Genomic DNA, 26,822 nt, shown 5'->3' on the forward strand with positions numbered 1-26,822 from the left:
TTCTGCCACCCCTTTCGGGACACTGTTTTAAATTTCAAACACTGAGTCTTATTCTGAAGCCTTTTGCCAATTCCTTCCAGATCTTGCATGCCTTAAAGAAGGATGGGAAGTTCCGTTAGTTGTGGAGGTGCCAGTTGCTCCCAGCCTCCTCTGATGGAAAGACAGGCAGGGCACAGTTTGAGTTCACAGTAAGCTCCATACCTCCTGCTTTCTGCTGCTACAAAGCTTTTTACATTTTACACATGTAAATGCAAGGATGTAAGAGAACAACTTCCTGCAATACAATACTGTGTTCTTATTTCCAGTCATCAGATCCTGCAAAGTCTTAACACACAGCTAGCAATTTACTAGGACTTCCTCAGGAAATGGAGGAGCATCTCAGTAAATTACTTTGTTAGGGCCATGAAAAGGAAGAGATAATTGCTACATCTCTGTTGCATAACCCGTATCTTGCTGCACACATGATTCATGGCTGTCCATGGGACAAAAATCAGTCCTGAGTTGTATCTCCCGAGCTCTGCTTGGAGGGACTATCCAGCCCTAGAACAAATACTACACACTCCCTTCAAGGTTTCAGGAGTGCTGCTATTACCTGAAAGCATATCCTGCTACCGTCAGCCACCAGAAAAAATACTCTCAGAATTTTGGAGTACCAGGTCTCAGGCAGCCTGAGCAGCTCAAGTGGGGGTATAGTACGAAACCTTCTGGAGATACTTTTTGGAGATAGTTTTTGGAGTTCTGGTTACGGTGAAAGTGACCCAATATCCTAGTGTATTGCGTCTACAAGGCAAAATTTTGGTAGCTTGGGTGGTCTGCAAGGGCAGCCTCTGTGAGGACACGCTAGGCCTGTCCCATGCTGGACACAGCCAGTTCCAACCGCTCCAGTGGATCCACTGCAGGGCACAACTGAGGCCCTCAGTGAAGATGGTGCTGCCTCTAGGAAAATGTATTTAAGAAATGGTAAAAAAACACTGCACAACAATTGAGAGAGAAGAGTGAGAAATATGTGAAACAGCCCTGCAGACACCAGGGTCAGTGAAGGAGGGGAGGAGGTGCTCCAGGCACTGGAGCAGAGACTGCACCCTGTGGGAGAGACCTCAGTGGAAGCGTTATTCCCCTGCAGTCTGTGGGCAGCCCATGCTGGCACAGCTTTATCCTGAAGGAAGAGTGGCCTGTGGACAATCCATGTTAGGGCGGTTTGTAATGGTTCTCCCATGAGGATAACACAGCCTGGAACAGGGAAAGAGTATAAGGAGGAAGGAGTGGCAGAGAGGAACTGTTATGGACTGATCCCAGCTCCCATTCTTCATATTGCTGCACTACTCAGGGGGAGGAGGTAGAGTAGTCAGGAATGAAGTTGAGCCTGTGAAAAAGTAGGAGGGTGAAGGGAAGGTGGTTTAGGTTTTTTTGTCTTTGTTTCTCACCATCTATTTTAATTGGCAATAAAATTCATTTTTCCCAAGTGTAGTCTGTTTCCCCTGTGATGGTAATTAGTAAGTGATCTCAGTGTCTTTATCTCAACCCATGAGCTTTTAATCTTATTTTCTCCCCATCCTGCTGAGGAGGGGGGAGCAAGAGAGCAGCTCTGTGGGCATCAGGCAGCCAGCCAAGGTCAACCCACCACACATAGTGGAATATGTAACCATGAAGAAACAGAAGAGTCAGATAAAAGTATTCAGTTTTATTGACAGACAGTAATACTTTCACATATGGCTTGGTATTTTCTAGCACATGATGTAAACCCTGTCTTCCTATATTCTTGCGTCCTGTGATGAGACAATGGAGTCTTCAATAATAGCCTGACAGCAAAGTTATTTCTTTCACCATTCTTTGAGTTTTAGGGTTGACTTAGCCCTCTTCCACCTCAGTTAACAGATTCCTGGCCCTAAGGTGTTTCTTCCTGCTAAAGTGAATTCTCAGCTCTACTGTCATTAACTTCTATAATCTTTTGGTAAAAGAATTAAAATTCTGTATTGATAACTTCATCAAGAACTTTTAGCCCAATTTGTAGGTAAGACCCTAAGACAGAGATCTTTCAGTAGGTTAATTAACTGTCTCAGACAAGGCCTCAAAAATTTCAGAAGGTCCCACTGCCCTTTTTTTATTTACATTAGCAGTAAATGAATTACACAATTAGTGTCTTGAGAAAATAGATGCAGTCACAGTGTTGTCTTTAGTGTCTTGCTGTATAGTCCCTCCAGATTAACATTTTGTAGACTTCTTTTTTTCTGCTGCTATTGTATTATTTTAATTCTCACTGTTGTGTAAGTACTTTTAGTCTTAATTTTCTTACTATAACCTGGGGTAACTCTGCCTCACAGGACTAGAAGTAGTGAAGTACTAAAAGACTACTCATTAGTATAACTGCTAGCATGACCTACCCATCATCCTGGTACAACTGAGAGGGAAAAAAACAGTCTTATACAACTTGGACCAAGTCTTGGGAAACACATTATTTCAGTTGCTCTAGTGAGAATATTGCATTACTCCAGTATGCAAGAGGCACAGTCTTCCAGGTATTGGCCAAGTTTATACTAAACTAGTTACACTGGTGTAACATATATTGGTTTGTTAGAATTGATGGGTAAGGGTAGCCTTCTTGTAGCTGAGGGGAAGTTCCAAACATCTGCATTTGTAAATGTTTGCAGTGTAAACTGTCAGGTTGAGATGGGGGGCTTGTGACTGAAATGGCTTTTGTAAACAAAAGCTCCAGGTGTAAATATAGGTTATATATAGCGGCATATAGTTATGCCACTTTAGGCCTCAACTTCCAGTGAATTATAAAGTCCAAGGCTAAGTTACATGTTACAAAGAATGGACATTTTATGTATAAGGTCACATAACAATAATGGTTATCAAAGGAAAGCAGGTTCCCAGTAATACATGGTCACAGAGGAGGGCCTACAGCATGGAAAATGCCTTATGGTGGGAGTTCATTAAGCAAAGGTCCACATTCCCTGGTGGCTGCCCAGTACCATGCCTTTGCTGTGGCACTCCATCGGCCATATGTATCTGGCCAGTGTTCTACCAACCAGGCCAGCTGGCCAGCCAGCTGAATTTGGGAGGACTGATCAGGAAGGAAACCACTGGAATACACTAGCACGCACACAGGAAAAGCAAGAAAGGGGTCAGATGAACAAGACCTGTATGATATTACTGTTGCAAACCCTGAAAAAGGAAATCTACCCTAGACATAGTATAACAGCTCTATAAAAAAGACTTATGATGGCTTAAATCTACAGGTAGCAGCTGACATTTTTTGATTGTTAGAGAGATTTTAAACTCAGATTTTTAGGAGTGTTTTGCAAGTGGACAGGAGAGAGTCTTTGAAAGACTGGCTAGTTTCTTTCCCATGCATTATTGGCACTCTTCTTCTAGTAGAGGCTCCCAATGAAAAAAACCATATAGTTGCATTGACTCTATTCACTTTTTCATTCTGTATCTTCTGCAATAACTTTTGAAATCAGCTAGTAAGTTCAACCAAGTCTATCAAAAGTACAGGGACTCTGAAAATATAGTGGTTAGAGAGATCTAAATGAATGCTGCTGGTATCAGCTGGTATTTGACAAAGCTAAATCAGCCTCCTCCTACCTTCCCCGTCCCTCACCCCACAGCACAGCACAGTTAGTGGACACGAAAAGGAACCTGAGGTGTTGAAGAGTGGGAAAGGGCAGGGAACATTACAGAGATTGAGATGGTGGTATACAGGATACAAGTTTGCAGAAAAAAAGATCTTAGTTAGCTGTTCCCAGAACACCTATTTGTTTTTCTTCCATCAAGTACCTGGAGATGGCCAGGTACAGCGTGAACTTGCACAAAGGTAACTAGTCTGATTCTGTAAAAAAGAGAAAGGTATCTACTAGCTGGTGTGCTTATGGCTGGGTCTGCTCATGTCATCATGTTTTCCTTTCTAAAAATAGCTAGCTCTGTTTTTACATTCAAAGCCTGAATGATATTAAACCAAAAGCCTGAATGATTTTAACTCAAAGTGCTCTTTTGGAATAAGATACTGATTTTCAAAGCAATAGGTGAGAATCAAAATAAGCTGTATCCTGTCTTGCATGCTGCTACTGAACCCATATACTTTTCAGGGTAATCAAAGTGCTCAATAAACATTGGAAGAAAGTACAACCTGTCCTAAAGGAAAAATGGTGGCAAGTGGAAACATAGTCTGAAGGTACTGCTGTTGCTCAGCAGTGGCTTATCACACGCATTGGAACTGCTCTGGTGTACAGGACTGTGAACCACAATTGCAGCATAACCATTGATACAGCTTCAGAAGAGGTATTACTAGACTGTTTAGTAATGATTATCACATGCAAACCAAGTATCCTCAGAAAGGTTTGGAGATTACAATATTTTGAAATTAGTTTTATTTAGCTGACTGTTGCTCTCCACTCTTCTTCAGCTTCTTGTGGTTCCTTTGATCTTGGCCAAAACTTAGATATATCAATGACTTATTTGTTAATTTTTAATTTATGAGCTAATTGTCAACTAAAATTAGAACTAGAAAGCAGATTTAGAACACTTAAACAAATCAGTTAATTATGAATATAGTAACTTCAAAAAGACCTTTTGAAAGCAAATAATATCAGAGCCTCAAAGTGTCAGTTAACATACTGGAAAGATATTGGCCTATTTATAAAAGCTTCACTGATGTTACCTAGCTATTTAAAATCAGGCTTTATTATATTTAGCTCCACTATTAGTAGTGCATCAAAAAGCCTGCTAGTTGAAGTATAGGCTACTTCAAACATACATCTTTACCGGGACTTGTTCATTTCACCTGGGCATTTACAGTATTTATTTTGGTTTTTAAAAGTTTTCTTGTAGACTAATTCAAAACACATGTATGACAGACAGCTATAAGCCAGAACTTAGTAGATGTCATTGTTAGAACAGTTAAGATACAAATGCTGCTAAGATAGGAATGTAATGTGTACTTTATTATGCTATCTGGGAAAGAAAGAATTGGTTAAAGACGAAATACAAACAAGTTCTAGCGTGAAAGAAAAATCGGTATCTCACAGGGATGTGGAGAAAGATCTCCAGATACTGTTGCAGCAATTTCTAACCACTCTGCTGCTACTATCTTACTGCACAAGGACAACTGCATGTGCAGCTGTATGGTGAGGTAGTTCAGAAAGTCAAAGTGGCCAGAAAGCAAGCATTTTTGAGTGAGGCTAGTTTTTGGCTGGTATGGCAGACAAGAGGATGGAATCATAGCAGCTCTAACTCCAGTTAATTTAAACCACTGTGAAACCATACCTTTAAAGGGTATTTCCAAGGCAGCTGAGAAATTCTACCAAAAGAATCTAGGTGAAGGAAACTGAAGCATCTAAGAAGGCTATTAAGTAAAATGTAACTAAAAATGTAGAGTTTTTCCAAGTTTTGTAATTAGGAATTCAATTCATATCCTGCTGAAACAGAAATTTATTCTGCTTGAATCTTAAGCCTGCCTTGTATTGCAGTGACTGCAAGTGAGATTACCAAATGTGAGGCACCTTCATTTCTCAAACACAAATGAAAGGTCATGTGCACATACATCCTAGGGAACAGCACTTTGGGACATATTTAGAAGACTTAGGGAATGAAGGTTATCTCCTGGGTTGCAAAGTGTAGGCTAGTATTTTTAACTGCTGTGTTCAGGAAACAATTCATATTAGTAAGCACACAGGCTAGCAAGTGTGCTGCAGACAGGAAGCAGAAAGACATCTCGCACCTCTAAATCACACAACTGTAAAAAGAGATAAGGATTGCTCCTCATTGGAAAGGACATGGGTTTAGCCTTATTAATTTGGATACTAAAACTACTGGTGTTGAAGTCCTGGGGAAAAAAAAATGAAAAGAAAAAAAAAAGACTGTTTATAGCAGACTACCCAATAGTAACAGATAATGGTAAAGTTTACACATAAATGCCTTTCTGGCAAAAGGGTGTTCATAGCAGGTGCAAATATGTGTGTACTGCTTAATTAATTTAAACCAGCATTTCTGGCTCCAGAACCTTGTAGCAACCACAAGGCAGCTCTCCAAGGACATCTGAGATACTGGGCTGCATGTAACTGTGAAGAGGATAAAGGTGCTCTGCATCTGGAAATGGAACCATATGTGACAACAATTTTACAATCTTCATTGTTCTGTTGGTAAAAGTCTCTAGCACTGACTGCAATTATTAATTTATGCTAATATTAATTTTGTCATATATTCACAGTTAGTTACTTTTGATAGCTAAAACAACCTATTACAAATATACTTAATGTAAGTACAATCATACCTTCCTACCATGCAGATAATCTTGCAGAACATGACCATCTTCTTAATGAAGCAGAGGCCATAAACACTCAGAGGAATGCCTGGAAATTGTGCTCATATTTAAAATGTTTGAAGATTTGGGGCTTTAACTTGCAAAGGAAACTGTGTATGTGCAGTGTGACCAATATTTAAATGTAGAAACTGTCACAACAGTAGCTCCAACCATGCAAAAGATGAAGTAGTAGTTGCCATGTGAAATAGAAAACCCGGGCTTTCTCCCTGAATTATTTTCCTGAAATAATAGGTAGTTTTTGTTAATTCCTGTACTAATGGCTAAACCAACTTGTTGGACTTATGGGAACACTACTTTACTTTCATTTGGTAACAGAAGTTGATTACTATTGTTCATGTTACTACAAGTTAAAAATTAACATGTATCAAAATGAAATAACTCATGACTTGAAGCAGCATCCTGGAAAAATATTTTCTAGCAGAATAAAACTATTTTCTATACATGATTTCTTAGAGAGTGGGAAGGAGGAGAAACAAAGAAAAGGATGAAAATCACTGTATCTCTGTGGATAATTAGGAACTTGAAGAGAGAAAGTTGGAAAGCAAAACTAGAGGAATTTGCCCTCTTTATTGATGTCTAGCTTTTGGATGGTTAATAAGAATCGAGTGTATTCTGTATCTAAGCAACTGGAATTGCTGGAATTTATTTAGGCTGTGGAGTTTTTTTATTCCCGTATCTCCTTTCTTCCCTGAGCATTTTTAATATATCTCCAACTAGACAAAGTGTAGCAGTTTGTAAGAGAGATTCTGTAAACAGAAAGGTATGCTAAATTAATGCATTTCCTTTTATTTGTACTTAGGTGTGGTTGCATTATTGAATGTTTTACTGATCCTGTGGATCACATTGATATTAAAGGAGTAAATTACATATTTGCATATCTATATGGACCTATGGGAGTTTTGCGAACAGCTCTAAAACCCACTGAAAACTGTTTTGTTATTTATCTACGTAACTCAAATTATTCGTCTCTGAAAGTCACGTCAGTTGTACACCTAACACCTAGTATGTATCCGAATTCTTATTAACTTCATCTTATCTCCTGCTTGCTGTAGGTAACGGCTTTAGTCCACAATTTCTGCACAAGGTCTACCCTTTCTGGTTGAACAAGGCAATGGCTTTCTACTGTTTCTTTCCTTAAAATTAACAAATCCCTAACAGTAATAAAAATCCTTCTCTTAGGATCTGACATACCTTTGGTAAAGTGTTTTGGTATTAACTACCTTAATTTAAAAGTTACTTCCACTTTGACACTTTTAAATTTATCTTCAGTCCACTGACCTTACAGCACTCCTGTTTATCACAATAAATATTCTCCCTTTGCTGACTTAGGCAAACTTAAGTGCTTCAGTAAGGAACATAGTGTAATACAGCCTTCTTGTAAACTTCATAGCTGTTTTCTTGTCTGAGCAATTCCTGGTGATTTTTTTTACCTCTAGGACAAAAAATTATTCTCTGCCATCAACCACTGAGGTTTTGGGGTGCTTTGCTATATGGTGCTTGAGAGCTGGGCTAGTGTCTATGCCTCATCTAGCCTCTGCTGCTCCTCAGACGGCGAGTTGCTGTGGGTGGCAGCCTGCCACAACCTGCTTGGTGGGCTGAAGGTGCAACTCTAGGAAACCTCAGCAACCCAGCCGAAGCATGGTAGGTACATTGGCTGCCCACTCTCCACCGAGCGCTGAGGCAACCAGCTTTGCTCACCCTGGAAGAGCAACCATGAGGTAACCTATAGATCCCAGAGACCTCCAGCTGACTGTGGCTCAGATGTTGGCTCACGGCCAACAACTCTTCAAGCTTCAATTGACTTGACTGCTATTGTAACCACCTTCCTCTAGTATACCCAGAGTGACTTGCTTCCTTCAAGCTTCTCTTAGTTGCTGAGCAAACTCTGCTTTCACGCTGATCATGACCTCTTGCAGGGTGCTAAACAAATAAATGTCCAAAGGTCTAGTGCCAGTTGTTAGTCAGTAATGACCTCACAATCTTCCTTTAGAGTGACAGAGTGTTAACTGCGTACGTGTGCCTCCAAAGGGGAGAAGGCAGGTAAGTTGCTTCCTCTTTCGGCAGTGTTTGGCTGCAACATTGCGTTATTTACAGCACACTCTTTCGCTCCAGTGCCACTACTTTCCTTTGCCATTCTGGGAACATTTGGACACACAACTTACCTTTTTTCTTGTTGTGTTCCGTTCCCCGCCCCCAGTAACGAACATCAGGCACGTCGAACAAACGACTCGCGTTAATCACTTTGAAAAGAGCGGCCGTTAGGTTCTGGAATGGAAAGAGGAAATCAGCCCCCAGCCAGGGAATAGTCCTCTGAGAGACAAGCGTCCTCCCAGCAGCAGCGCGACAAGCCTTCCTAAATACGCCCCGGTACCACTTGTAACTGCGTAGTTAGACTAAGAAACGCAGTCGTTTATCGCCGGGCTGTGATTTTACACCGAAATCCCCAGAACACAAAAACGACGCTGGACAGAACGGTAACGAGTGTCCCACGCCGGGCCGGCGGCCCCGACGGTCGGGTCATGGCGCCCCTCCGGACCGTGCCACGCCCTGTGCCTTAACATGGGGATGGGAAGCTGCAGCCGCGCAGGCCCTCGCGCCCCTTCTGTGCGGCGGGTAGGGAGAGCGGGCACTGCCGTTAACCCTGTTGGCCCTCAGAGCGGCAAGCGGCCCATTCTGCCTCCGCTGCCCCTCTCTAAGCTGCCTGGCGCTGCTGCCCGTCGCCCCCGGCCGTGACTCCTCCTCCTGCTCGGTCCCAGGGCGCAGGGCTGACATCACGCCCGGGGTTTCCATCCGACCGAGGGAGGGGGAGGCTGAGCGGAGCGGCAGCGTGATGGCGGCGATCGGGAGGACTTAAGAAGCGGTGGCGGAGCAGAGCGGTGCAACGCCCACCCTGGTTTTCTTTGCGCTCCTCCCTGCCCGGTTCGGGGGTCCCATTGTTCCAGTCGGCGAGGGTGGTGGGCGAGCCCACCGCGCGGGGCTGTGAGGAGCCGGCGGCCAGCGGGAGGAGCGGCGGCCCAGGCCCCGCTGCGGCCCCGGGAGCAGCCCCCGACCCAGGGCTGTGCCGCGAACCTCGCTGTGCGGCGTAGCGCAGTCCAGGGCGGCCCTGGGAAGGCCAGGCCGGGCGCGCGCAGGTAGGCAGAGGCCCGCCATTGCTCCTCTCCCTTTTGCCGGCTGGGAGTTGTGCGGCTTCTGAAGGTAGAAGGGGGGATGGGGCGGGCGGTGCTGAGGAGATGGGGCCCGGGGCCCGCTGTCGACCAGGAGGGGACTGGATGCCCAACGCGGGGCCGGGTTCTTGGGCCTTCTTGCTGTTTTTCGCGGAGGGAGGGAGCTGCAAGGGCCGAGACGGGCAGCGGGGTCGAGACGCTCTCGCTGGCTCCTGCGGGGGGAGCCAGTGTCGAGCCACCCGTGAGGCAGGAGAGCGACCGTGGCTTTTCTCTGGCCATGGGGGGCGCCGGGAGAAGCGAGCGTGGAGGGCAGTGGCGGCCTTGGAGACGCTGCCAAGGAGCCTTGGCTGGGAGCGGCGCCTGTGCAGGCCGCGTCGCTAGCGGAGGGCCATCTCTGGGGGCGGGAGGCAGCTCTAGTCTAGGCTCCCGCGGGAGCGCTTTGGGTGCGGGCAGAGGGAGTGCGGCCGTGGGAGGCCGCGGGAGCACATTGCGGGCGGTCGGGGCTCGGGGGAGGACTGCCTTAGAACAGGAAGCGGGCGGCAGGCAGCAAGTTTAGCCGCTGCTGAAGGTGTTTCCCAGGGTCCAGAGGGTGCCGGGCCCGGAGGCGGAGGGGGTGGTTGTCCGCACTGGGGGGCAGGCGGCGGGGAGCATGCTGCCGGGTGGCGCAGAGCGCAGCCTCGCTGGCCAGCAGTGGCCGGGCCGTGGGTAGTCTCCCGGCTTGCCTCCGCCGCTGTGGGGTCCCTGACCTCGCTTTGCGGCCCCTCCGGGGTTGCAGGGCTCTGTCTTATCACTTTCCTCTCCTTCATAGCCTTTGTTTGTTGACCGGAGTGGCCCGGGTGTCTGAGATGGTGCCGGAGCGCAGGGCATTCCCACCCCGGCGCAAGGCTTGTCCCCTGCGATGAGATCTGGGTTGGGCAGTTGCACATTAGAGGAGAGCACCTCGGGGCAGGCACCCAGCAGGCAAGCCCCTGATCGCTTTCACACCATTAAATCTGTGAGAGGCGCTGCACTTTATCTGATTATCAGTGTGTTTACACTTGCAGTCCATTTACCGTGAGCCTAAACTTTCTCTAGCTGCATCGGATACTGCAGTGATCTGATTTAAGATGCTCTTGTACGTGAAATAATGATCATTTCCATCTGTGGTATCTTGCTGGTTTGACTTAGTTGAGACAATTAAACGGAACAGCCTCTACCTTCCTGCCTCTACCTACAACTGTATGGAAGCATTATGTGTGTATGTAGAAATGCTTCCGTTATGTTTTCTGTATGAAATACATTTTACTAAGCAGATCTTAGCAGAACATTAATATCTATGGTTTTTACCTCTGTGCTCAAGTAGGTGGTTTTTCCTTTAAAATTTTTATCTACTTTGTCTTGAAGTCGGTACTACGGCAAAAGTTAAGCCACGAGGTATAGCATGCAGTAAGCTGTTCTTCTCACCTTGCAATGCTAAAAAGAATGTAATTTCCATAACATTTCCTATTCTGCAGTTAGTGGTTCAGCAGAAATTGCCATTTTTATAGCACCATCAATGAAAAGTTGCGTAAAGAAACATGTCTATATGCTGGGACTCAACTGCAGTCAAGCAAAAAGCTAGGCAGGTCTTTCCTTTCATGCGTTTGTGTATTTTATTTAGTTCTTGCAATATTTTTAAATGTAACTAATAAAAAGACCTGTTCTTCTCTTGAAGATTTTTTTTTTCTGGTTTTCAGAGATTTTAATTTTTTTTCCAGATAAGAAAATAGTGATAAAATGATCGACCATGAATGGGTAACACATGAAAAGCTATTTTTCAGTTAAAAACATAATGTCAAACATGATGCCCCCTTTCAGTGTTAGCAGAAGACCAAGTTATTTTTGGTATCTTTTTAGTTGCAAACACACTTTCAAATTGTGTAAATGTTTTCCTTTACTATTTTAGGTATTTTGGGCAAAATCTTGAATACCCACAGAGAACACCAGAGCAAACACATCACCTGGAAAACACACAGAGTACCAAGAAGTGGATTCTTGATATCCACCTTGTAACCTGAGTGGACTTCTATTTATATTTTTAAACTTCTTAATATTTACAATGAATGGGCACAGCGATGAAGAAAGTGTAAGAAACAGTAGTGGAGAGTCAAGGTAAGTACTTGCTCATTTTACTTATTCTTGGCTATACATTCTCTTTTATTAAGAGAATGTTTGTATTTGAACTTGAGTCCAAAGCTTCCTGGTTAGCAAGAAGACCATAGTTAGGAGGACTAGATGTGCTTTCTTATAGGTGCTTAATCTGCTTATTATATTAACATTGCTTCAACTAAGAATTGTAATGTTCTTGCATATGCCTTACATAATAAAGCTTAAATAGTATTAAAACTGCATCAGCATCCAAGAGAATAATATTACTCTTTTGAGGGGAAAAAAAAGTCTGAAGTATCAAAATTTGAAACATTGGATTACAATGTTAAAATAAAGCTACTGTCTATAAAGTGCAAGGCACACAAGGGTAATATGTGTTGTATAAAACCCTAATTAGACTATCTCTAATGGCGGAGCAGTGGGCTATTCATTTTAGTTTTTGATAGAGAGTATTTCATGATTCTTCCCTCTTTAGAGCTGTCAGAGCAGTATAATTGAAAGTGTTAACTTTGTATTTTCTGAAGTGAAAGTACAGTTTTCCAGATTTTTAATTTAAAAAAAAAATCAGTCCTCTAGTGTTGAATGCTAGTCTTCTAGCATATGCAGAGTGTTCATGTTTGGAAGAGCCTGATTAGGACTTCCCTGTATCCATGCAGGATGACAGCCAATTTGTAGTGGTGGAATTAAGTTCTATTTCTAGAACAATGCTAAGTTCAGAAAGTCCTTCCTGCACTAAGAAGTTTAGATTTCTAAACCTGGAAATATGAAGAATACTGAAGGTTTAAGAAGGCAAAGTAAGCTTGCAAATAAAAAGTGGCTTTAGCTAAGAGGTCGTTTTGACTGTGCTCTTAGTCTACCTATCTGTGTCTCTGATTGCAGCCTGTTAAACTGGTAAGCTGATTCTGTTAGTCAGAGGGTCATGAAGAAAACTGTGTTCTGTGGACTTTATGGAAACTTCCAGTTGTTTAGAGAGAGATCTAAATTATTGCCTCAAGTGAAGAAATGGAAGAAGAATTAATTGCCACCTAATCAGTCAGTGTGTGCTGTCCATTAAGCACGGTGTATGATGGAGTGGGAAGAAGGGGAAGAGGGGAAGAGTTTAGGTGACTTCAGGTGCACATTACAAGAAATAAATGAACAGTAAAACCAAAGAAACTTTAATCACTTTTGTGTATTTTTATGTCAGGCTTCCTGTTATACAAAAGGAATGTCCTAGAAAGATGGTAAGCTTTCAATCTTGTGAATAATTTGAAAGCTCTAATACATAATAATTTTTGAAGATTTCTGCTTTCAGTGAAGTTGATACTGTTTTGATTAGCAAACAAATTTGGAGTTTCTTCTAGTAAGAGGCAAAATACTCCTGGTTACTTTAAAAACAAACAAACAAACAAAAAAATCCCAACAAAACTTGTCAGATGAGAAACATGAGCAAATAAAATGATGTGAGAGAGACTAGTCTTCTGAACTGTAAGACCTCCAGCAAACATGAACCTACCAGGGACAAGACTGATGGTTTTGTGTGTGAATTTTCTTACTACTTGAAACAAGCCATCTTGCTAAAGATTATTTGGAAAAACTACTTTATATTTAACTGTGACTGCCCATAAATACCAGTATGTCAAACTTGTTTAAAAGCTGTAGCAATTTGTAAGCCTAAACCAGCTAAACGTAAGAAGTTCCCAGCAACTTCATTAAAAGTAACTATCAGGAGGATGCATTGTACTCAAAACTTTATACTTGCCTCTAAGATGAATCTTTGTTCTTTATCTTAAATGTCCTACTGTACACATCTTAAAGTTTTAAAAAGTATTAAAATGCTAAAAGCTTTTTTTCCTAGGCTTGTATCAATCATTAACTTCATAGCCTAATTCCCAGGCAGGTTTTGGAAAGCTTATTTTTATGTTTGCCGTGCATTGTCAGGAAACTGTTTTTGTAAATAGAAGGTAAAAGCTTTCCATTTTATATGATGGAACCCTTTTCTGTTTAGCCTAGTTCCATTATTAAAATAATCATTGTAAATGGAGTGTGACATGGAATATCTTTATATGACTTGCCCCTGTTGTTTAGTCTTTTGTCTTTTTTTTTCTTCTTTGTAAGTTTCTAGAACTCTAGATGGTTTTTACTCAGCAGGGAGTTGCCTTAGGAAGCTGCAGCTGCAGACAGATAGCTAACTAACTTTGGAAGTGTTGCTGTATTTAGCCTTCAAATCTGGAAATGTGAATTTTACAGAATGGAAGTAGAGATGAGTAACAAAATATGTTTACTAAGCTTCTAGTGGTCCTGTTCCATTCAGAGTGCTAGGGAAGGAAGTAGAACAAGTGAAGAAAGCAACTGAGAATTGTTGTTGGGAATAAATTGCAAAGATGATCCAACTCTCAAGAATTGGTATAAAAGAAGAGACAAAGGCAAATACAGTGATAATCTAAGCAGTGGCATTGGTGAGAACTACAACAACTCTTTGAAAATTTGTGTCACTTCACAAATTTGACACAAGTGCAGTAAAGCCATTCGCTTCCATTTGATGTCTGGTGTAAACTTCCATAGCTGTCATCCCAGACTGACAGCCTGATGTAGGGGAGCTGCTATCATTACTTTAGAAAGTTGAGAAGCAGTGGATCAGGGCTGGATTTACAAAAATACATAGGCCTCACGGATACTGCATTGTATTGTTTTACGGAAACACCATGACTTGCAAAAGTTGTGAAAGCCTGTAGTAATGTCAGCAGTAGGAGGGATGAAGAAGGGACTGATCATAAACCTTCAATTTTATGTGCTGGTCAGCATTGTGGTAAGGAATTGTAGCTGTCCTTTACTCCCTGTGACTGGCTGTGAAGGTGAATTATTTCTGAAGTGTGTGAAAGAAATGGCCAATTTGCCATGCTCCTGCACTGCTTTCTAGCATTACCTCTATTTGTCTGGTAGATGAGCAGAACACTTTCCCTTGCTGCAGGTGTTGAGCCTGGAGTTCTGTTTTGCTCCAGGTGGAGAAGTGCATCTTTTGTATTTTCACAGTTGAATAACTGGCTGCACTATTCGGACTTTCCTTGCCCTTTTCAGCAACCTCTGAAGCTACAAATCAGTACTAGAACCAAGCGTGATGGAAACTGCAGACTAGCATAAACACTATTACCCAGTCTTGTTGCTTGATGTTCTGATTTCTGTGTAATAATTACAGTGGAGTCTACTCTCCAGATTCTTGTTTACTTGAATCTGTACTCTGGAATAGTTTTAAACAGCTCATGGTAAAATATCACAGATACTGTTCATCTGGACAGCAAGTGAATGTAGATACAAAAACTGTATCGCAGTACTCTGAAAAGCTGAATCTTAAGTAAAGCATCTTTCTGTAATGTTCTTGAAAGCATGTTTGCAAACTTGAATATGAGTAAATATGTTCTAGTTAGATAGTAATAAGAAAGCTTAATTGGCAAGGAAGGGCAGTTATACCTGAACTGCAAGACAAGCTCCAGGTAGAACAGGGACTGCAGAAGTGAAACATTGATGCTAGTTGAATAATAATCTGATTTCCCATCTCTTTGCTCTTCCTATGTTTCCTGCATAACTAGGTAGAGAGGACTTGAGCAAACCTTCCTTCTCTATAGATAACAGATGTGCTCAGTGGAGCTTAACTGGAAGGTAGATATCTGGAATGTATTGTACTTCCATTTTTGCAGTAAGCAGAAAGCAGCTGCTTACACCAAAGATGTTTGCCATTCTTTACACACTTGAAAGCTGATATTAGTAGAAGATAGTAATTTCAGTGAGTTTAATTTGCTTTGTGGATTGAGTAGTCCGTGGACCACAAAACATACTTAAGTAAGGACTAAAGGCTTTGTCACCAGGCTTCAATTTACTATGTAAATTCATACCTTCTGCAGGAGGTAAAAAAAAGATTTCTTGAAAGTGAGAACCTGAAGTTGTCGTTTTCAGTTAATCTAAGTGGGGGTTAAAACAGAGATTCCCCAAGCATATTTGCAGAATTACTCCCATGCACTGGCTTCTTTTTGGTAGAAGTTTAATAGCTAATACTAATAAAAATGTGTGTAAATAGCAGGAGAGAGCATATACATAAATCTAATATGTAGATACATACTTATATGTTAGTGCACAGGAATTCTCAAATCAACAGAAGTCCCTGAAAGGTAAAGGAAACTGTTGGTAGCACTTCCTGTGAATGGCTAGTGGATAAAGTAAGCTCTTCGCTTCTGTTAGCAGTAACATTCTCTTTTTGGTTAGTAGGTTGCTGTTCTGTCAGGAATGATCTCTTACAGGATTAAGCATACTAAAAGCATGATAAGGTGTCCCAATCCAAGTTAAAAGCATCTTTTTGCTTTTCTTTGGAAGAGTTCAGATACAATATGTATCAAAACCCAGGTATTTTTGGTCTAGAAACCTTTCCAACTAAAGGAGGAAATGATAATTCATGATACAGCTTTCATTGTGCCATATGGTCTCTAGTTTGGCAGTGGGACTCTTGGTTGCAGTCTTTGTCTAACCTAACTGGTTGGCATATACTTGTTCCACGTATTGTAGATTCAGTTCCACCATTCTGAGAATTGCAAAATTTTAGCTGATGAGAGCTTTTCACATTCCTCAAGACAGAGTGAGGTTTTGCGATACAGGCAGTGTATACACCAGACCTATCCAGATATGGCCTATCAAGTGTTGTGGATTTTATCGTTTTTTGGGGGTTTTTTTTATTAAATTAATACATCTTTTGTTGATGATCTACAGGGACCTTCTGGTAAAGACACCGTGTTGCCCCTGGAACAAGCTGAACAACTTTGAGCTCTTAAGATGTGACGTGTGGCTCTCAAATAAAAACTTGCAAGTGTGGTTCATAGGGTCATGGAAGTTGGTAGGTGATCAGTGTAGTTTTGATACCTCTGTTTTTGGGAAAGTTTGTAGTAGTGGCAGCAGATAATAGTCTGCAGGACTGGAAATGCAATGCATCTCTTTGAGTTGTTAGCCCGTATCAGGAAAATTCAATTGAATTCATACTTTGTAATAGCTGAGAACAGAAAATAACACATGGCCTGAACTTTATACTTTTTGTTCCCTCTGCTTTTTACTGGTGGTGATAAATAAAATAAATATTCTGTATGTGTCTAAATAAAATAAAGTAGTTAAGATATCTTTAAAACTAAGACACTTAGTTTAATTAGACTTGTTTGTCTAAACAAGCTTACTTGTGAACTTGCAATTTTAAGAGTTTGGCATTTAGCGTGTGTTACCTCTGCACTTTTTGAATGGGCTCTTCATATTCAAATGCTTGCCTGCTTTCAACTTCTGCTATATTTTAAAAACAAAACAAGCAAAAAATGCCCAAGAAACCAAACAGGCTGCTGTCATCTCAGATGCTTTTCAAAGACCCTGCAGAAAGCAATCTCTTTTTTTGTGTGTGTTGCTCATATTGGTGTTCTTTCCTGCTGTTGTTAAACCAGAAGATTCTTAAAGTAGCTTAACCTAATGAATGCACCTGAAATCAGTGGTGATAAATTATCTACTCTTAGATCCCTTACTAACCTAGACCTTACACAGGAGTCTAAATGCTCAGTCAGTTCTTTTACAATGTGACTTGTGGAGTTTTCCATCTTAGGATTTCTCTTCCTAGTGCCTTGTGTAAATTAGCAGACTTTGTTTCTCATTGTGTGATCCTGTCAGGGCACCTTGTTTTCAGGGGTAAGCTAGTGAAGCTAAGCTTAAGGCTATTGAAAAGAACTGATGATTCTGTGACAGGATACTTTTAATGTGTTTCAGTGATCTGTTTCTTTAAGCCTGTCATCTCCCCAAAGCATCTCCCGTTTCGTTGCATAGGTATTTGTTGAGTGTGTGTGTGTTTTGAAAAATTAAAAGGTAAAACCAAACGTGAAAAATTATCTCCTTTGATACTTTCATTAAGCTATGTTGCTTTTCTTGCAAAAAGTTTGTAAATAAATACTGCATTCAGGCATAAATTCTGCTTGAATGTGTAGGGAGTATCCAGGGGCAGTGTTTATAAAAAAGAACAGACAAATTACTTCAGTGTGTCAAACTTCCATACCAAATCAGATTTGACATGTGCTGTTGTACAAATGCAACTACTTGACTCAAGGACTAGGACTGAGAGGGATCTTTCACTACATATCTTGGAAGGTGCTCTTTGTAGACTTCATCTCAGTTTGTCAACATGGGTGAAACTATACCTTTTCATGTAGAAATTGCATCCTGAGAACATGCTACTCATTTTTAGCATATACTGTTGTGCGCCTGCTACTGCAAGTTATTATTAGCAGCTAACTTTGTCATCACTACTTTGGTTTGTTTTCATGGAGAGAAATAGTCTCACTCCAGCAGTACTGAAGAGATCATTATTATTGCTTTATCCATCATGTTTTTTTCTATTTCCGTGGTCTTAACGATCCTTCACTGTTTTGTGCAGTCTTGGGTATTGCTGTCTTTGTTTAGTTTGTGGGGTTTTTTTCAGTTAAACAAAGTACAGTGAATATAATGTAAGGTTTCTTATTCAGGAACAGCTTTAAACACATAATGCTGCTTTCATTTTACTGATTTTTTTTTTTAACAATATATGTAATTTGCTTGGAGCTGGAGGAGGGAAGAAGGCTTATGTGACACATTCTTAGAAGAGGGACTTAAAAAAAAGCAGGAATTCAATTTTGAGTAATGGAATTAAGTGCCTAAAAGAGCACAAATGGTCTTCAACAGTTAATGTTAGCAAATATTGTATTTCTGTATACATTATCTTAACAACATCTCTAATTGCTTAACTTGCTTTTTCTGTTTCCATCTACACTTCCTATTCTAGCCTTGATAGAGTTTCTAATTTCTGTTGACATTTGGTTTCTTGGAAGCCCATTCATTGGTGAAGAAGGTAGGAAAAAATGCAGGTAACACCACAAAATAGAATTGGTTAGAAAAGGTCAGCAATACAAGACCAGAGCAAAGGGAAGACGTAATATGACTTGATAGAATAGGGGAAATTTGACACACACAGGTGAATAGTTAACTGAGAATGAAATCTTGCATGCTTACTGTTTCTCTGATTATGTTTAAAGCATGTAGGACTTTTCTACCAGAAGAGTTGAACAAAGAAAGTAGGCTTCAGCTCTGGATTGTCCTGCAGAGAGACTATCTTGACTGTGTTCAGAAAGGGTGAGGGGAAGACAGATGGTCCTAATTTATGCTAGCTGCCTGAAAATAGCAGAGATTTTATCTTACTTTCCAGTTTTAATCAGGATTTTTTGGAAGAAGGAGGAAAGAGGATACAGATGCACTGGCATCTGTACAGGCTGGTTATGTTGTACTCAAACTATCTCCCTTACTGTACCTCGAATGCCCACAGCATGGTGGATATGGTGTCCAGTTTTGAGTTTTGCTGAACTGTTTCCAGTAAAAGCATCTTAAGCAAAGGCAATGACCCTGGCATGTACAGGAGGAGAAGGTGGCAAGAAATAAAGCACTTTGCCTCTCCTTTTCTGTAAGGGGAATTCTGAAGAGCAGGGGACCAAAATTGCTGTTCCTGAGATAATATTTATGTAATGACATTAGACAGCAGGTGACAGGTAATTGCGACAGTATTCCAATCCTTGGCTGAGGAAATATTTAACGCTCCTTGAATCCTACCCCTAGAAATATGATACCAGAATTTTGGTAATTAGTAGTGCCAGTTCAGGTGATTAATTTTGTGGAGGTCAGTGGTGCTACTTTGCACTAATGGGCATGACTCATTGCAAGAAAGTTAGTCAAAGTACGGACCATAGCTAGACTACATCAGATAATACTTAAAGCTCTTTAGAGAATGAATGGCTTATAGACCATGCCTCAAAAAAGGCAGGAAAAATTAAAAAGCCTTACGGGCAAAGGAGTAAAATAAAGTGACCGAGAATGTTAAGGCAACCTCGCAGCTGTTATCTCCCTGAATTTGTTTTAACATATTTATCACAGAACTTACGTTCTCTTTAATGCAAGCAAACTGTGTTGCTATCAGATGGGGTTTTCTTGTCTTTTTTTTTTTTTAAATGCAGCAATATTTTTAAAAGTCAAATTTTAGTACAGTGTGAAATGCTCTCACCATTTGGTTTGTAATGGTAGCTTTCATTGATTATTGATTATTTATAGGAAGTATACTTGTTTTCTCCTTTATTTTTCTCCTGGGCTACTAGAAATTGTTATGAATCTTCCGTATCCCTTGTGTCTTTTCCTATGAACTTCAAGAACTCAATTACGTTTTAAAAACTCTGGCAAACAAGCTCTCTAAATTTCTGGTGATGCTGGTAGACACTGCAGTGTAATAATAGTTCTGCATGCTCTTGCCCTTTTTCTTGGTCACATCAGCAATGCCGTGCTCCATGGGAAAGGGGAGAAGGTATGACACCACATAGCAGTTTACGCACTTGGAAAAATGACTTCCAATATGTCCTGGTGTAGTATGGAATGTGTGCGTACTAAAATTGAAAACTGCCAAAAAAAACCTTTTTCGTTTGAAATCTATTTTTTTTTTTTTTCCTAAACTCTGTATTGATTTGCAGTGTTTTATACCTCAGTTTCAGGACAGCAGCCTGTTCACTCTTGCTTGTTTGTTCTGCTTCACTGGTCCTTTAGAATGTTTTTGAAAACAGGCTGTTTTAAAAAGCTGAATCTGTTCCCTCTATGGATGGTACTGACACCACAGTGTGGACTGGAGAGGGCAGTAATAACAATGTCAGAAGTTATTCTTGTAGAATCCTCAACAACAGATGAATGTATTGGTGAAGACTGAGAGTGTTTCTGAAGTTTGGTAGCTCATACTACTGCTTGTACTATTGCTTGAATTGTGTGAAAATTGCTGAACCTCAAAGCAAAGGTAGGAGCAGTTAAAAGGAAACTTAAGTTCATTGTTCCTGAGTTTCCCCTTCACTCTGAGGAGACAACAGATGTAAATTTTCCTCTTGAATGCATGTGTGTGTAAATACATGTTCCTTAAATAATTTCATCTTTACTCTTAGGCTTAGCATCTAGCATACTAGGATTTAATCTGAAGTACTGCTCATGTGAAAGAGGGCCATAGGTAATCTTGTGGAAGGGATTACAGATTTATGTTAATTTTTAATAGCCAAGGCTTGTTTAATGTGTCTGGGTTAGGGAGAAAGGGAGACTTCTCTCCATTTCATTGTGTTTTGGTTTTTTATCCCTTAGTGCGGTGGACTCCAAAATTTTGATTTGTGCACTCCTGTGAATAAAAAAAAAGATTTGAGCACGCACCTCCAATGAATGTATATTCATTTATAAATTATATACATGTATTGCTATATTAATACCTACATTATAAAACACACACAAGAAATAGAAACTTCAAAAGGATAAGGTAAAGATTAAATACTTGAAAATATTTTACTTTGTTAATGGCAAAACCCCACTTTTTTGTGCTCCACTAAAAAATTATCATAAATGTGCTTATTTATTATTTTATGGTACAGTGTTTTGAGGGTACAGTTCTAAATTCTGTTTATGTTGGTACTTGGTTTTAATGGGTGGTACAGCTGTAAAGATACCTCACAAAGATATGTGGATTCAAATGGTAGAAGTGCATTGTTGACTGCACATACTACATCATGATATTAATTTTTTTCAATCCTATCCACTAGTTATGCAAAGGTTTTTCTTGAAATTTGGCTAGTAAATTTCCGTCTGTCCTTGTGTCAATCAGTTCTTGCAAATTAATCAGAAGGGGTTGCAGTTTTATGTTTTTAACAAATGGGTTCAAAATCCATTGAAACTCTGGGAACATTTTTAAACAGGGTAGAAATTTATGTTTCCAACTTTTTAAGTGTACAGATAGGATAGGTCTTATAGGTGACATGCAGTAAAATAACATAATGATGGAAACCTTTCCAAACATCTGTTTTCAGAGTGCTCTCTCCATAGCCTGAGTTTCTTTTGGAAAGCAGTTGCTTTCTCATTGTTAAAATGTCACCTTCATCTGGAAGGCATACATTAAGTGTGGTATGGGTTTTGTTTTGTTTTGTTTTCCCCTAAGATATCTGCTAGGTAGCATACTCCACTTATTTTCACAGAAAAGGTCAGCAAATTTGGAATGTGTGTCTTTTTTTTTTTTTTTTTTTTAAATAAATAAACAAACAAAACCCCTAGACTCCACCAAAAACTAATCTTCAAGGTCAACAATGCTTTTAAGCAGTGAACCTCTCCAGGTACAAAATATTTTTGTGCTCACTACCTATCTCATTACACAGTGTTGTAAAAAATTTTACTATTTAATGGTCTTGTTTTCATAAAATTAATCACATTGACATCCCTTAACATTTTGTACACTTGTGGCTCCAGATTGTTTGCTGCAATAGCTTGCCTATGGTTGATGCAGTGATTGAATGTCACGTGTGGTGCTATCTCTGTTGCTCTTACCAGAATCAATTTTTTTCTTCCAGTCAAAGCAGCCACTCCATCAGTGGTTACACTTGCACAGTTTTCCATAAAACTTTTTTTTTTTTTTTTAAATTAAAGAAGTCATTTACTGTTGAGAACATGTCTTCTCTGGTACATCTTTAGTGACTCACAAAAAGGTAGTGCTTCGTGTATTTCATCACTGAAACAGAATCTAGCAAATACCGTAAGTTGGGACATGTTAGAAACATCTTTACTTTCATCCAGCCATAGAGCAAACCTGCTATGGTGCATGATTGGTTCTAATACTTGTTTCTTCAGGTCTTCACCAATGCTTTTTATGTGTCTTTCAGCAGTGTTTGCCAACAAAGAAATGCATTTTGGTTTGTCAATATTGTTTTTTCCATGCATTGTTTTAGCCATTATTACAACAGCAAGAAGTAAATTCTCTAATGACGTGTGGCATTTTTGTCCTTTGCTCTTAAGTAAAAGAACCTCAAAAGAGGCTTCTAAACATTTGCACTAAATTTAATGAAATTTTATAAAGTACAGAGTTGAGTATAGCATGATTTGAAGCATTGCTGGAAAAAACAGATGTTTGTCTTTTTGTTCTGGATGGTTAATTTTCACATGTCTTGCTGTTTGGGTTGGCTTCGTAATACCATTCATTAGCTAATATTTCAAGGCACTGTATACACTTAGGATGAGGCTAATGGTTAACAATAGGTGGATGTAAATATGTATTTTAAATAGTCTTGATAATTCCAGGTTTTTTTGGTCCAACTTGTCAGATGCTATTAGATTGTCACTGGGTTTTACCTCAACAATGTGGCTGACAAAGAGCTTGTACTAGGAGTAGGAGATATGTCAGCTCTTCTGTTTTCTTGTCGTTAGCTTGCTTTCACAGTTATTAGTATTACCTTCAGTCCATTGTTTCTTCGCAGGAATCTTTTTAAACCATTTCTCAATTTTGTGAGGGTTAGTTTGGTTAAAACTAAGTAATATAATCCATAAATCCACCTAACCAGGTAGGTGCAAACTGCAGTATGTTGCAGTGCACAGAGAGGGAATTGAAGGAGTGATTGCTCCAGTGTCACCCCTCTGTATTGTGGAGCACAGACTTCTCCCAGGACACCTCGCCTACTGTATGTGACAGAGGACCCTCAGACATATGGACTGAGTAAGATTGCCAGTGTCAATCTATGTATTAAAAGTCTGTAAAGTTGAAACTGTGTGGTTTTGGTTGGGTTTTTTGTTTTTTATAGATTAAGTTCCAATATTTTTTTCCACATACCCCCATGAGCTGTCTTGCACACCTCCTGGGTGTGTGCACCCCTCTTTGGAGACCACTGCCTGCCTGTGTTAGTAGTTTTGTCTCGACAACGAAGTGTGGTGAGGCTGGGAGAGGAGACAGCTGTAGTCTTTCATGAACACCTTAGGGCAAATACTACAGCTAAAAGATTGGCTTCTTAGGGGATGGTGCAGCATTTAGTTAAATCCCAGTATTCATCGCATCAGTTAGCAGAAGTATGGATTGTCTTTCCCACTAGGGAGGCTGGCTTTCAGAGCTATGTTTCTCAGTTAAGTCCTGAGGCAGAGTGACTTTGCATCCTGCTCTTGTGATAATGAGATGTAATAACTTGTTAAATGTTGTCTAGGTCAGCACTACATACGAAACAAAAATAAAAAGCCAAGTACAGGTAATGTCCCAGTGATTTTACATCTGTAGAGGCAAAGCACTAGAAAAGGTTGGTCTCTGGATTTGGAAATTTTATGGTGTAGCAAACTGCTTCTATCTATGCTGAATAGAAGTTGAAATTGAAAACAACTCCTATGTTAGTTTTTCATAAGACTTAATTTTCAATACCCCATTTTTTCATTATGGACACTGCTAAAGAGACATGGCTAGAAGATGCCACAGAAACATTTAGTTTCCCATTTGTTGTGAGAGGAAAGGTAGTTCTTTATTGTCCTCTTTACGTAACACTTCTTCCTTTGTGCCAAGCAAGTCTTTGCATATTTTGAGTAGCTTGATTGATTTTTATTTATTTATTTATTTATTTATTTTTAGAAAATATTAGGTAGGTCTGTGTTTTTACTTCATTGCTGTTGCTTTCTTAGACTTACTATTTAAAAAACATGTAAGGTGCTTCTTTGTATCAGAAGTTGATTGGTGGTCTGGTAAGTTGGTGTTCTGGTCTGATGATGGTCTAAAACTCCCATGAGAGATTAATAAAACCAAGAAAAAACCCAGTTAATAGTTAAGTCTGTTCTTTCTGTCTGCCTTGTAGATACTTACCTTAAGAGATAATTAATGGTTTAGGCTGAAAATTTCTAGTCAATTTCTGTATGAATAGGTAGCTAGTCCTGTTAGGCAACGGGGGGGGGGGGGGGGGGGGGGCAGGGAGTGTGTCTTTGGTGTTGATACAAAAAGGTTATCTTTTAATTATTAGCATTTCCAGGTAGTTTCGTTAGGGAATGAGTTTCTGGGTTTTTTCTTCCAGTTTTCTAAGAAAAGATTTCTGTGAAAGCAGAGGCAGTGACTTTGATAGAGAGAATGGCTGAACTAAGTCTCTTGTTCTTCAGCCTTCTCATGATGACACCTATGTTAGTGTAAAATGTCTTGGGATTAGCTAGTAATAAGTTTTTTCCTTTTAAAAATAAAAAATCAATATCATAGTTTGAAATGATATATTAGTGTTACACATTAGGAAAAGAAAGCACACGGTCTGCCATGTGATATTTTGATCTTGTTATAAACATGTTCTCTTTTGAATCTTTCACTGCAGTGACTTAAGTGATAAAAAGAAAAATACCAGTTTTCTCTCTAATTTTGAAAATATTTTTTATCCTGAGAACTGAGCACTTAACCTGTAGCTGTTACTGTATGGTGCGTACTTTTATGTATGCACTGTTGGAGCTGTTGGGGAATGATAGGTATTAAATGTCACACAGTGCTGCTCAGTACTGTCTCGATGATATGCAATGTGTCTTTATTGCACGTGTTTACGTGCAATTACTTAGTCATGTATTACCCTATTTCCTACCTCATATTTGGACACAAGAGCTTTAGGTTTCTGGGTTACAGCAGTGTCTTTGTAGAGGTTTTGCCTCCAAGTTAATGTTCTGCTGAAGCTCAGGTTGAAACATTGTGTGAAAGGACACAGTGAAATAAACATGCATTGGTAGTCCTCAGACCCTATCAGTTACTTGTCCTGTGGCCAGTGAACAGGAAAGTTTTTCACAATTTGCTAGAAATGAAGTCACATCTGTTAGTCTTCCCTATTTTTTTGTATGCACTGTAGTTGCATCAAGAGTTCTGGGAGGGAGTACGCGGTGTACAAGGTGGTATACAGGTAGAGACTGTAATGTAGTTTCACACATCTGTATTAATTTGGATGATTAGAACTGAAGTAAGCTCTGCCCAACATTGACTAGTTTTCTGTCCATGAACTTTTACAGTGTTTTTTTTAACTAGTTAATTTCAAACTCTTTTTAAGCATGTATGAATACTGCCATAGCATCTTAAGATTTGATACATGTTTTAGCAAGTCCTTGCTGTTTCCGTAGGTTTAAAATTACTTGCTGCTACCCAGTTTGGTTTTTCCCATTTCCTTGTGCTGATCTAACACTGCAGGATAAGAAAGCTTAGTAAGATGTTATTGATCCTATGGCCTTTAAATTTTATTTTTTTGTTTTTCTCTGTTCTGTGTACCAATTACCGTTTAGTCTACGGTAGCAATCCTGCTTTGTCCTTCATACATGGTATCATTAGGGCAGCCCTAAATCGGTTGTGGTGAATGTTATTATTAGTTCTTACTGGTTTTTGTAACTTCCTTTCTTCCCCCATCCCTTTTACTTCTACCTGCAGGTTTGTTTTGTAGTCTTGCATTTATTAGTAACACGGTTGGATATTGACTTCAAGATTTTTACTCTTGTCAGATGTTACTATTAGTTGCTATACAGTTGTGTTGTGTTAGTCTGCTTTTGTCCAAATCAGGCCAATTTATTTTGAGAAGCACGGTTTATGAAGTACCTCTTACTTTGCTGGTCCTGCTCATAAGCCTAATGGGGCTTCCAGCTTTCTTGAGAGCTGGTTGGCAAGATAATCTATGTGTTTTGTCTGAATATTAAATTTTGTATGATCCATATATGTTGATGGGTTGGCATTACTTAACAGAGACCTTAGATGATAGCTAGTTGACCTCTTCATAAAGAAAAAAGATTTGGAACTAGTTGGGGTGTTGGTATCCAGCCCCAGAGCAACTCGCATTATCTACTAGACTTTTTTAAAATTTTCCTTAGTGCCTTTGTTTTTTAACTTGGGACTTAATTCCTGTGTTGAAGAACATAAAACTGCTTAAAATTTCCCATAAACTGTGAAGCTGACTGACATGATTTTTGCTTTCTTAAATAAGTAAACTGGAATTTTGTTCTTCTTCAGCCTGCCCCTCCCTGCCCTTGGTCTCTCCACCATTCTCTCCTGTAGCTGGTTTACATGTTTCTCATAATGTTGGCAAGTTATTTGAAGAAGATAGCTTATTCCAGTGTTAGTTTCCCCAAACTACCTTGGAAAAGAGGTACTTTGTTTTGGTTGCCTCTGGCTCTGTGTGCAATTGAATCAATATATTAGGACTATTTTAGTGTGTATGAAATATTTTACTGTTGTATGGAAACCTAATTTAATTACCATCCTTATGGCTTAGTGTTTTGCATCTTTTTTTAGACTTGGTAATCCACATTATTATTGCTCTCTTTAATCAAGCCTTGTCCTACATGGAAGTATTTGATTCCCTTCCCCTCCTCTGAAGTTATGTAGGATTTAGACA

The 26,822-nt window shown here is 39.9% G+C and overlaps 1 protein-coding gene across 4 annotated transcripts in view; it reads left to right on the top strand.

The window, feature by feature from the left end:
- Nucleotides 1–8,942: 8,942 nt before the first annotated feature.
- Nucleotides 8,943–26,822, top strand: part of CHD1 (chromodomain helicase DNA binding protein 1) — a 56,887-nt gene continuing 39,007 nt past the window's right edge. For 2 of the 4 annotated variants that reach the window (XM_075739392.1, XM_075739390.1), the window contains exons 1-2: nucleotides 8,943–9,456; nucleotides 11,414–11,619. In XM_075739392.1, the coding sequence (XP_075595507.1) occupies nucleotides 11,567–11,619 (53 nt within the window). In that variant the 5' untranslated portion in view covers nucleotides 8,943–9,456; nucleotides 11,414–11,566. Of the gene's footprint in view, nucleotides 9,457–10,297; nucleotides 10,484–11,413; nucleotides 11,620–26,822 lie in introns of all 4 variants that reach the window. The other 2 variants (XM_075739391.1, XM_075739393.1) reach the window with 2 other exon arrangements.

This window comes from Balearica regulorum, chromosome Z (assembly GCF_011004875.1).
Source record: "Balearica regulorum gibbericeps isolate bBalReg1 chromosome Z, bBalReg1.pri, whole genome shotgun sequence".
Lineage (NCBI taxonomy): Eukaryota > Metazoa > Chordata > Aves > Gruiformes > Gruidae > Balearica > Balearica regulorum.